This window comes from Mus caroli, chromosome 1, assembly GCF_900094665.2.
Source record: "Mus caroli chromosome 1, CAROLI_EIJ_v1.1, whole genome shotgun sequence".
In the NCBI taxonomy this organism is placed as follows: Eukaryota; Metazoa; Chordata; class Mammalia; order Rodentia; family Muridae; genus Mus; species Mus caroli.
In genome coordinates, this window is record NC_034570.1 from 37,604,850 (window position 1) to 37,617,544 (window position 12,695).

Sequence of the window (12,695 nt, forward strand, 5' to 3'; positions counted from 1 at the left end):
GGGCCAGGCAGCCCCTCTTCCCTCTGCCACAGCCCTCCCTGCCTGCACTGTGTGGACAAGGGAGGTAAGGAAAGCACCGGCAGCCACGAGATCTGTGCCTTTGAGTTTGCTGCCCCCTGCTGAACACTGATAGGTTAGTGCCACTGCAGCGAGTTAGGAGCAGGGATAAGAACTCTGTTTACCAGACGTCTCCTTCCAAATTCCCAACCATGGAGGACACATGCACTTTTTATTCACTGGCAACAGCAATTAATTACCCTTTGCTCTATGAGGCAACTTGCATCCAAACATATCTTTTCTGCCATAGCAATCAGTCACAGGTAAAATCTGACTGACTGACTCAAATGACGATAGAAATGTGTACACACCACCGTAGTTTTAGTTGTTTGTTGTTGCTTTCTGCAGCACCAGGGACTGGACCTAAAGCTTCCCCCAAGCTAGACAGGGGTATGCCACTTTTTATTTTGAGACAGGGTTACCCTAAATCCCCAGGTTGGCACTGAACTCTCTCTGTACCTCAAGCAGGCCTTGAACTTGAGGTCCCCTTACCTCAGGCTTCCAAGTAACTAGCTTTACAGGTCTAGGCCTCCAGGTTCAGCTAACATGTTTTAGCACTCTCAAATATGTAGTGCCCTTAATGACACATCTGATCAAGTAGGAATTTTAGAAATGCACTTGATACTGACGATTATGTTTACTATATAAATAATATAGTAAAGTTAGCATTTCTCCCGTGCACTTGGTGTTTTCTCCTGGCCAGGTACAGTCATCTGTGCCTGTGGTTCCTGTACTTGGAAGACTGAAGTTCTGTAAGGGAGTGACGTGGCCGGGCTCCTGAGGTGAGGTACCTTATCTGCTCTGTGTGCAAAGCACTGCCTACACATGAGAGAGAAAAACAAACAGACTTTTTTGCAGGTGGGGGTAGGGGGAGGACGGACGGACAACCTTTTGACGCTGTGACATGGTAACATGAGGTCTAAAATACGTTGGATTTTTACACATTGGATTTATAACTGTTCATTTATAGCTATCCTGGATGCAAGTGGCCCCTGCTGTCTACAGAGAGGACATGACATGCATGCAAATTAATTTAACCCCACCTCAACAAATACATACTCTAAAATCAGAGATCTGTTGGGCTGAACTAACTCTGCCGGTTTATAGGAACCATGTTCATAGCTGTTCTGAGGAGGTGCCTGAAGAAGGGAGTTGATTTCAAACACAGCCTAGTGTACCAAGGGAGGAACTAACAAGCTGACCTTCCCCAGTCAGCTGTGCCGTCTTAGTTGAGCTGTTTGGTTGCTCTGTAATTTGCTTCCTTACCTACAGAACATGAGATGTGTTGAAAAACATTACAGGACAGGCACAAAAGTGCTGCACTGGCCTTCTGCAGAGTGAGCTCCAGGGCGCGTGGTTAAATCTGAATGCTTGTGCTTACAGGCATGCTTTCTTGTGACCAGTAATTACCAACCTGAAACTTCTCCTTTGGAATGTTCCTCCGGGCTCCTTTTGCCAAGACCAAAGCCTCCTCCACTCTCCGGTTTGCTAACAGATCCTGTATTTGTTTTTCCAGAGGTAATGGAACCAAGATGTAAACTCCTTTACTTGTGGCAACAATCACTCTTCCTGGGGGGAAGAAAAGAACATTAACACTGTTGGAAGAGAAAAGCATTGCCTCCTCTGTACACGACTGCTTTCCTCACACTGGGCCCTTATCTGATCTGCTAATCATGCCCACCAGCTTTCCCAATACCATCCCTACCAAGATGATGGTATGATGCCTCCCGTGTCTTCCGCCCATACTGACAACTGTTGGGAAGGGTGAAGTTTAATGTCACATTGTGAAAGGATAAAATGTGCTCTTTATGCCCTTTTCTACGTGAAACTGCCCATTGATTTGGAAACCCATGAGGAGACATATGATGCAGAGTCCAGCGAAGATGCAGAGCCCCATCATGGAACATCATCAAAACCCCACTGAAAATCTTTTCCTCCTTAAGCTGGTTTGCACAAGCTAAGATTTAGTGCATTACGTTGGACTGTGAGATAGTATTTCACCTTCCCTTCCATCCATGTGCCACTTCAGTTGATTGATGATTGATTACTTACTGGCTGCCCTCCCATCCCGCCAGCTGTCCTTGTCCACCAAGAGCTACAGCAGCAGTTCTCAACCTGTGGGCCGACCCCTTTGGGGGTTGACCAACCCTTTCATGGGGTCACCTAAGACCATCAGAAAATGGATATGCACATCACAATTTATAACAGTTGCAAAATTACAGTTATGAAGTAGCAACGAAAATATGGTGGTGGTGGTGGTGTGTCACCATAACCCGAGGAGCTGTGTATTACCGGGTCACGGCCTTAGGAAGGTTGAGAACCACTGCTCTATAGAATTCTGTCTGTGAAAGAGTCAGGACTGCAGCCCACATTAGCTCCTTCAACTAAGCTTCAAATTAAACTCTGATCCCTCTCTTAACTCAGCAGTCCCTCTTCACAGGAAGTAGTAACTTTTTCTTCTGTCTCCTGCATCCCAATTAAAATGGTTTGCCTTTTCTGTCAGTATCTGGCCATCTGCTCGAAGCTACTCTTCTTCTTTTTTTTTTTTTTTATTAGGTATTTATTTCATTTACATTTTCAATGCTATCCCAAAAGTTCCCCACATGCTCCCCCACCAACCCACCCACTCCCACTTCTTGGCCCTGGCGTTCCCCTGTACTGAGGCATATAAAGTTTGCATACAGTGGGCCTCTCTTTCCACTGATGGCCGACTAGACCATCCTCTGATACATATGCAGCTACAGACACGAGCTCCAGGGGGTACTGGTTAGTTCAGAATGTTGTTCCACCTATAGGGCTGCAGATCCCCTCAGCTCCTTGGGTACTTTCTCTAGCTCCTCCATTGGGGGCCCTGTGATCCATCCAATAGCTGACTGTGAGCATCCACTTCTGTGTTTGCTAGGCCCCGGCATAGTCTCACAAGAGACAGCTATATCTGGGTCCTTTCAGCAAAATCTTGCTATTGTATGCAATGGTGTCAGTGTTTGGAAGCTGATTATGGGATGGATCCCCGGATATGGCAGTCTCTAGATGGTCCCTCCTTTTTTCTCAGCTCCAAACTTTGTCTCTGTAACTCTTTCCATGGGTGTTTTATTCCCAATTCTAAGAAGGGGCACAGTGTCCACACTTTGGTCTTCGTTCTTCTTGAGTTTCATGCGTTTAGCAAATTGTATCTTATATCTAGGGTATCCTAAGTTTCTGGGCTAATATCCACTTATCAGTGAGTACATATTGTGTGAGTCCTTTTGTAATTGGGTTACCTCACTCAGGATGATGCCCTCCAGGTCCATCCATAAATTCATTCTTTTTAATAGCTGAGTAGTACTCCATTGTGTAAATGTACCACATTTTCTGTATCCATTCCTCTCTTGAGGGGCATCTGGGTTCTTTCCAGAAGCTACTCTTCTAAGGAGCCTCTGCTCCCATGTAAGGCAGGCTACACTGGTCTCCCCCAGCGTGGCCTTAAGTAATTTAGAGATGATTTAAAACCAACAAGAACCTGTGTGTAGTTTCTAGGCTAATACTAAGCCAAGTCATATAAGGGACCAAAACATCCATGAATCTCACTACTCAAAAGAGATAATGCAACTTGTAGATGTGTGTACCAAAGGATGACTCTAATAGTGCTAGTGCTTAACTGGATCTGACCCAAATCATTGTGAGTACTACATTTCTTACTAAGGTTGAAACATACATACATACATACATACATACATACATACATACATACATACATTATATATACCCAGCATCTCAATCACCAGGAAGGCACTGTTCAAAGAACAAAGGGATCCTTATGTGCAAGTATAAGGTATTACTTAGATGGGGACATGAGTATGGGCCAATATGGTGGCCCCCATAGGCTCATAGGGAGTGGCACTATTAGGAGGTGTGGCCTTGTTGGAGGAAGTGTGCCACGAGGGGTGGGCTTTGAGGTTTCAGAAGCTCAAGCCACAGTCTCAGTGTCCCCTCCTGCTGCCTGCTGACTCAGATGTAGAACTCTCAGCTCCTTCTCCAGCACTGTATCTGCCTGCATGCTGCCCTGCTTTCTGCCATGACAATAATGGACTGAATCTCTGAAACTATAACCCAGCCTCAGTTACATGTCTTTCTTTATAAAAATTGCTGTGGTCATAGTGTTTCTTTATAGCCATCGAAAGCCTAACTACGGCAGTGGGCTAGCAGATGGCGCTAAAGAGTGAGAACATTAACATTCTCAGCTATGAGTGTTCTTAGGAGAGTTGTGTTGACGCAGGTTAATATTCAGTGATACAATACCCAGCATTCACTTACAAACAGTGCAGATGCTGCAAACACACCCAAGCTTTTTATCTGGGCTAAGGGAATGTGGTTCATTCTGCCTCTCATTCAATTTCTCTGAACATTTGAAAATGTTCAGAATGGAAAGAAGAGGAAGTGAAATTCGTGTGCATTACACTTAGGCCACTTGCCAACTGTGCCTAACCACACGGCAGCCTCAATGCCTCCACCTTCCACATACACTGAGGACCTGCCTTTGGGACCTCTTGTTCAGACACACCCTTTTCTCTGCTAGAAGGTTCTGCATACACTTGCCTGGCTGATTCCTTCCATTCTTAGATGGCGCCCCCAGGAAGCCCTCCCTGATATGTCTGTCCAGCCAAGTCCTAAACCACTGTGGTTCTTTACTGAAAAGCCTATTACACCCTTAACCTTGCTGTCCCTGAAGCACAGACACTGCACTGCACTCATTACTTTTCCTTCTTCAAAGATCTATTTATTTTTGTGTGTGAGTGTTTTGTGTGCTTGAACATGCATTTGTGTGCATGTGTGTGTGTGTGTGTGGTGGGGGGCATACACAGGTGTACATATACAGCTCTGAGCAGCCTGGTACTGGGAAGTAACCTGGGTCCTCTGCAAGAGCAGCAAGAGCACTTAACCCCTAAGCCGTTTCTCCAGCTCTGTTACTAATGTAACTCCTCTAAGCATAAGGCCCAGCTCCTAATGGGTCCCCAATGACATTTACTGTAGAAAGATCACAGAAGGTTTGCAATGAAAACGTTAAGATTTCTATTTCAACAGGTACCTTCAAAGTCCTGCAGGATGTGACCCTCCTTAAAGGGCAGGGTCTGTTTCTGCTGCTGATCCAACATGCTGTGAACTGTGATGAATTCGTCATCGAGCGCTATGACATAGGGGAAGCAAACAGCTGCCCCAATCACATTTTCTGACCAGTGCACAGGGGCACGCTGGGAAATCCCGGCCACGGTGGCAAACATGCCTAGAAAATAAAAGGAGGTGTCTTCTATTAACTATGAGGAAATCTTTGCCATAGAGATGACTGGGTGAAAAGTAACTGTCCTTCAGTTCTCCAACAGGCTTGTAGTTTTCAGAAATTTAATTTAATTTTTTTTTTTAGATTTTCGTATTTATTTATTTCATGTATGTGAGTACATTGTCACTGTCCTCAGACACACCGGAAGAGGGCATCAGATCCCCATTACAGATGGTTGTGAGCCACCATGTGGTTGCTGGGATTTGAACTCAGGACCTCCTGAAGAGCAGTCAGTGCTCTTACCTGCTGAGCTGTCTCTTCAGCCCCAGGCTTGCATTTTTAAAACAATAACAGAATATGTGCAAGTGTAAAGAATGGCATATGACTGTATCACCATGACGAGAACTACCTTACCCAGAGTGCAAATCATGTGTGCTTCCAACTACAAACGATACTTTAAACTGTTTCCATTGAGCTTACATGCTCATTTGTAAATGACATGTTCCCCACACAGGAGAAAAGAAGCTACTTAGGAAGCCTGGCACGTTTTCGTCCATGTCCACCACCCCTCCATCTAGGCTTCAGCTCTTTCCTTTTCACACATTTGGTCAACATATTCACTGAGCACCTGCCATGTGCCAGACACTCCACTATGAGAGGCTGGCTGTGCTTCGAGTTGAGGTCTGAGCGCTGATTACTGGTGTCACCCCTTGCTTTATCACTGAGAACGTGCATGAGCTATAAGAATACATATCATCTAACACAGAAAACTGGATTCGTGATTCAAGACAGACTGCCGTGAAGCATCTGTCCATAATCAGCTTGTGGCAGCTATGTACACTGGAAGGCACTGCTATTGGGGAACACTGAGATGAATATTTTGATGCAGAGGTGTCAATCCATTTTAACTTTAACTTTTGAAAGCACCACACTGTTGCTTGCAAATGTTTAGACAACACTGAAGCAACGAAAGCATCAATGGCTCTTGTTATAACACAGGGTGGAAGGGTAGGTGGGTGAGGGGCCAAGAGCCCCACTGCTTTGGGTCTTTGCTGGGGTAGCATACCCTAGCGGAAGCATGAAGCAGGATGCTGGGGTAGCATACCCTAGCGGAAGCATGAAGCAGGATGATGCCATTTGCCTCATGAACCAGGAAGCAAACCCACTTAAATGGAGATGGAGGAACCTAACCTTTGTCAAGACTGACCCTAGGGCTTCTCTCCAGATTCCACCTGCCTAGAACAGAGGTTTCCAACTCATGGGTTGCAACCCCTTTATGGGGTGCTAAATGGCCATTAGGGTGGGCCAAAGACCACTGGAAAACAGTTATTTATACTATGATTCATAAAAGTAGCAAACTTACAGTTATAAAGTAGCAACAAAATAATTTTATGGTTGGGAGTCACCACAACATGAGAGCTATATTAAGGGTCACAGCGTTAGGAAGGCTGAGAAGCACTGTGCTAGGCTGAGATCCACTATTCTCCAGTGGCCGCCAGAGAGACTAAGACTCTAACACAGGGACCCTCTTGGGGACAGACAGGCATCATGATCATAGCAAATAGTAACATCAAGTATACAAAATAGCGTCAAAAATCACTGAGGCAGTGAAACCCAGCTATGAATGAAGACACTGCACTGACCTTCTCAAGAGAACCACAGAGTGCAGAGCCTCTGGCTAATGGTTCTGCCATAAAGAGGGCAGAAAGCAGGGGTCATGAGCCACAGCTTCTGCAGTTTCACTGGAATGAAGGAGCAGAGGGCCCTAACTGCCGAATGAAGTCAAGTCAAGCTAGGGAAGCATGCTAGGAATAGGAGCATGGACTAGACTGTTGCTGAAGTGTCCCAGCTAGCTCTCTTCTTCTGGGCAGGTGATGAAGTCTGTTGCTTTTATACTACCAAAGGAGCCTTAATGTTGTCAGCATGCAAGCTAGGAGATTTGGAAAGGGCACAAGAACTTTTAAAACCATTCTTTTTGGCCATGTCCCTTCTAGGTTCAAGCTTACTTGTGATCTAAGCCCACATAACATGAAGAGCAACTGCATTGTTTTCCATGTCTGAGAAGCACCATCAAGGAGGTTAGTCAAAGTATTATAAAAAAAAAAAAATCTGGTCAACTTGTGTTATGAAAGGTCATGCATGATCTCTTATGACAAGAGTGGTCACAAGCTACACTCAGAGAGAAAGGCAGAGTCAAAAATAGAAATAGGCGTCATGCTGAAATGTGCATTTACAATCTTGATAGTAATTTGTTTGAACTCTTAATGTCTGGAGCCATGTAATGATACTATTTGTAGAACCTATATCTGCATATGGTATACATAAGAGACCTTACATATATTCTGTCTATTTGCTTATCACTGTATTCACTTCAAGCAAAATGACACTTAAGTGGGTTGGTTCATTTACCTATGACGCTCATACAGTTGAGACATAGTAAACTTGGGGGTGTGTGTGAATGCACCCAATAATCCCTTTAATCTGACACTATGACCAAGAGAGGAACATGGGACTCCAACGGCGTCCTTGTAAAGATGTCATAAACAGAGCATCTAGGGCTGCACTAGAGGACAGGTGGAATGAAATGGGAATCCCAGACATAGATACAGTGTATCATAGTTAGTGTCTATCAAAGGCAGCCACCAAAACCAGCAACGAAGGGCTCTGCCAACAGTTTGTGGGAATAGTGGACAGTCGTATAAATAAAATAGCAGTTGAAATCAGTTCTTTACATGGTAAGACAGGAGACCACACAGATAAGCACCAGAAAATACAAATGACTATATAACCTGGAAGACAGGGAAGTCTCCTAATTACACCTCAAAATCATAAAGTGAAAACTCAAAAAGTCGGCATGTTGGATTATACGGGGCTTTGTAAGGGGAGGTTTCACAAGGCAAAAATTAGCAAGAAATACCTGAAAGGCAGACACATCGGCGTCTCAAGTATAGAAAGGACACCAGACAAGGCTAGTGATGACAGAAGCCTGGGTGGGAGTGGAGATGGGCTTCAGTGAGAGATAGGACATGTGCTTGGCATGAATGAGGCCGAGTTCAGTCACTAGCACAATAAAGAAACAAAGAAATAAAAAAATCAACCAAAGCCGGGTGTGGCAGCACACGCCTTTAATCCCAGCACTTGGGAGGATTTCTGAGTTCGAGGCTAGCCTGGTCTACAAAGTGAGTTCCAAGACAGCCAGGGGTACACAGAGAAACCCTGCCTTGAAAAACAAAACAACAACAACAACAAAAAAAATCCACCAAGCAAGCAAGCAGATTGAAAATGTACAGAATAGATGATTCCTACTAACCTAAAGAAGCACAATAGACTCCCAAACATAAGGAGTTCTCAACCTGCTCACACAGAAATGTGCTACACTGCCAAGGACATAAAAACCTGGCAGGATACACTCTTAGCCAAGCCTGGCCATTTGTCTCAGAGGAGAATATAAATAACCCTAACCAAGGGACACACGGTAATACCCGCTGCATATGTATACGTGCCTTCCATAAATTTTTTTTTTTCTTTTTTAGAGCAAAGGACATTGGGACCAAGCATTTTCTTCTTCTATCAAGCTGCAAACGGACATGGAAGAGTCTTGAATACATAGTCAAGTAAAAGCAGCCACTTTGAAAGGCTACATGTCATATGATTCTAGACACATTCCAAGACCATCTATGTAGACAGCCCAAGCTTAGTGGCTGCCAGGAGATAGGATAGGAGTTCATGGTGACTAGGTCAAGCTTAGGGACTTTTAAGGCAGTGTACGATACCGTGGTAGTGGTTACAAGTCACTGTATACTTGGGCAAACCTGTCAAATGTTCATCACCAAGAATGAGCCCTAATATAATTTCTAACTCTCTTTATTAATGAGGTGTTAAAGAGGGTCACTGAGTAAATCTGAAAAATCACTCTGGTAGGAAATGGTGACCCCCACAGCTACAATGGAATTTCAGCACATGTTTGTCAGGTATGACCTGGCCACTCATTTCCAATGCTGCCAGGCACTCATGATATGTCACATGTCATCCGGTCCACAGCGAAGGCATGTGAATACTAAGTCTCCTAGTGACACTGTTCACATTAACTGACCAACAGATACTCTGATGATGGTATAATGCTGGAAGCACCTAATGATGTGTTTCTTAGGACCATGTCAGTAAGTGACAACATATGTCACTGTGGAACCCTCACCCTCCTACTGCAAGGTGTGTCCAAAAGACCTAAGAGAGCAGGCAGGATGCAGGTGCCATGAGCAGCGACTCCCAGCCCTCCTCACCCAAGCCTCCTGGGCCAGCCAGCAGGAACTCCTGTCTGCCTATCCTCTTGACGATGGGTGGCTTCTCCTCACTGCAGTAGGGAAACAGGTCCTGGGAAAGGCCTGTGCTGTAGTTCAGGATGATGTATTGTGTGGTCAAGGCCAGGCACAAGAAGTAGCCATCCACAGCCACAGCAAGAGGCTGTTCTGGGGTGGACACTTCCTTGACAATCTGCACTCGGTCCTCGTACACCAGAAACATTTGGACCGTCCTGCGCTTCACGGAAATGATGCACACCTCCACGCAGAACGGGTCCCCATTCACAGGGTTCTCGTTCACTGCAAATGTTGTAGCCCCTTTGATGCGGGCTCCTGAGGGGACTGGCTCCAGGTTCAGCATATTAACCAAGGTTATAGAGTTGTCACAGAGCACCAGCAGCCTATTGAGAGCTGAGGCCGCACACAGCTCATTCACAGGTTTCTTGAAGCCCAGGTGTCTGTGTAGCTGTTTGGTGGCAACGAATGTAGCTGTCCCTGTAGGCATGGCCTTCTCCTCCAGCAGGAAGTGGTAAATGAAGCAGTCATTGGTGCCGACATAAAGATTCCTGCCACAGCACTCCACACACTCAATGCTGATGTGGTCTCTGTCGCCCATCAGCAGTTCCCGTTCCACTGCAGAGACCAAGGTGAAGGCCTTGATGTTCATCATGTCTACCGGGTGATCTGTGGGAAGACAGGTAGAGAGTCTTAATCTTACGGGAAGATGGAAGAAACAAACCATAAGCTGTGAGAAAGATGTTCTGATTCTCCATCCATCATTCCAACTGAAGAATCTGACTCCGTTAGAAAGCAGAAAGAAAAGAGTTCCCGTGACCAGCTCCATGGGGCAGCTGGGACCCTGGGAAAGAGCACACGTGTGTGCTTAGGATGACTGGCCCTTCCACTTATCCCCAATGGAACTGAAAGTACCACAGACTTTTTCCCATTGTTCCTGGGACACATGCTGCAGATAGAAAACACACACACACACACACACACACACACACACACAGACAATGTGAGGGACTTCTGAAAGAGGTATCAAGCTTCTTTAGTGTCTATAGCTGCTTGCATGTGTGTTCAAGAGAGTAGTGGGAGCTATGCTCTGGATACCTCTGTGTTTGCCTCTGTGAGGCGCGCTCCAGCTCCACCTTGGTCTCTAGGAGTAAACACAGGTGGTGAGATGAGCTGTCCAGTGGGTTTGTGAGGGAGGTTTGTAGGTTGTGGTATGGCAGTCACTGGGTAGCCTCCCTGGAAGAAAAGCACCCTGGGCTTCCTGAGGCCTCATTCTGACAAGGACTCTGGTTTTCCATTGCATGGATGCAGAAGCCGCAGAACCACTAAACAGCCTCTCTTGGCTTCTCAGTGGTAGAAAGGCTGTTTCCAAGCACAATTTCCAATTCCAGGTTTTTGATACATTACTATGAAGGTTGGAAGACCTCAGAAATTAGTTACTTCAGGGAAAGTGAGGAGTCCACTTAAAGAATCTATGTCACAGTTTTGGGCACCCCTCCTCTACTGAGTCAATGGCAGGTATTTTCCATCATACTGTGACTCCCTTCCCTGAGCCCAAAAGCTCAAAAGGGAGGACTGTGTGTAGAAATACCTACCAGTTGATTTCTATCATGCAAGCTGAAGTCTCTCCCCAGGTCATGAGTTGAAACTTTATCTTCCCTGTGGTGGTAATGGAAGGTAAAATGGCTTTGAGATTAAGGCTTGCGTGTAAGGACCCTAGGTATGGGCTTGGTGCCCTTCACAAAGAGGGCCAAGAGCTGTGTGTCCCTTGTGATGAAGTAGCACAAGGAGCCTCTAGGAAGACAGAGCCTAACCAGAAACTGTGAACAATACAGCCCCATTGCTTACATATCACTTGGGCCACAGCACTATGTGGTAGAAAGGAAAACACTTAGCTTTCCCAATCTGGGTCTGCATATCTGTAAACTGAATGTAGAAACAGCAGCCCTTACTTCCTGAGACTGAGGGAAAGTAACTGTGCTCAGGTACGGTATTCACTACCTGTGAGGCACATAGCACTCTGAAGCTCGTCATTTCATTATGACGACTAACTCCTTCCCTACGTGATGGGCTCTGCTGCTCTCAGATGGGCTCTCAGCCCATCGATCGACTTTACTTCCTAACGTGGGCTCCAGGAAAGGAAATGCTACCATGCTCTGTTCTCAGAGATGGCTATCTCACTGACCTGCATTGAGGGACATAGGGAACAAGAATTGCTGGTAAGCACCTGCAGTAATACGCTCTGGAGGGTGGAGGTGGACTACAACAAGTTCAATGTCCAGTCAGGGCTACATAGTAGGATCCTGTCTCATAAAATAAAACACAAGAGCAGGGGAGAGGAGAGGAGGGAAACAAAGAGGTGAGGCTAATTACTTCTGGCCCCCTGATGCAAGCCAGCAATCTCAGCAGCTGGGGAAGCTAAGGAGGGAAGCTCACACCGCAAGGCTGCCTACCTTCTCTAAGCCACAGGACTTCTCAGAGCCCCCAGGGTCAGCTAGAACCCATACAGACCTCTGCAAGTAATTTCTGGGACACATAACTTTCTCTCTCTTTTAAAACAGAACCATCTATTTGTCAAGACCAAATAGAATCACCAGAACCCACCTAGACATCTTTCCCATTTAAATGCTAATGAGTAAACCACAGATATTGAAATGTAGGCTTGGAGACACTAAGCTTGTAAAAACTGAAATAATACAAAATACGTCTTCCTTCATTGGTTGATCAATCATGGCTGTCTTTTAAAATGGCAGGACAGAGCGATTCTGCCATTTAAAATATGAATTATATCTCATGCTTTTTGGAAGGAACAGAGAAACAAGCTTTGGGCACCTACAATCACACTCCTCTTATTTAATGCCATAAAGCAGGGCTGTATATAATTCTAGCCTCCATCTTCCCTCAGCATAGAGAGAAACTACACACATTTGTGGTGAAGAATATCATACAAAGTCAAACACTTCCTGTTTAGTGAAGGGGGTGGACGGGGAAAAGAGGAGGGAGAAGCAACTGTACGGCAAGCACATGCCTTATTAAAAAAAAAAACCATAATTTTATGGCACTTAAAAACA

General features: G+C 45.4%; 1 protein-coding gene across 2 annotated transcripts in view; it reads right to left on the reverse strand.

Annotated features, from left to right (window-relative positions):
• The window catches only part of Tgfbrap1 (transforming growth factor beta receptor associated protein 1), a 44,536-nt gene that overhangs the window by 17,601 nt on the left and 14,240 nt on the right, over nucleotides 1-12,695 (reverse strand). For both annotated transcript variants that reach the window (XM_021159200.2, XM_029478152.1), the window contains exons 2-4: nucleotides 9,592-10,293; nucleotides 5,123-5,317; nucleotides 1,472-1,626 (exon numbers count right to left, since the gene is read on the reverse strand). In XM_021159200.2, the coding sequence (XP_021014859.1) occupies nucleotides 1,472-1,626; nucleotides 5,123-5,317; nucleotides 9,592-10,279 (1,038 nt within the window). In that variant the 5' untranslated portion in view covers nucleotides 10,280-10,293. The remainder of the gene's footprint in view (nucleotides 1-1,471; nucleotides 1,627-5,122; nucleotides 5,318-9,591; nucleotides 10,294-12,695) is intronic.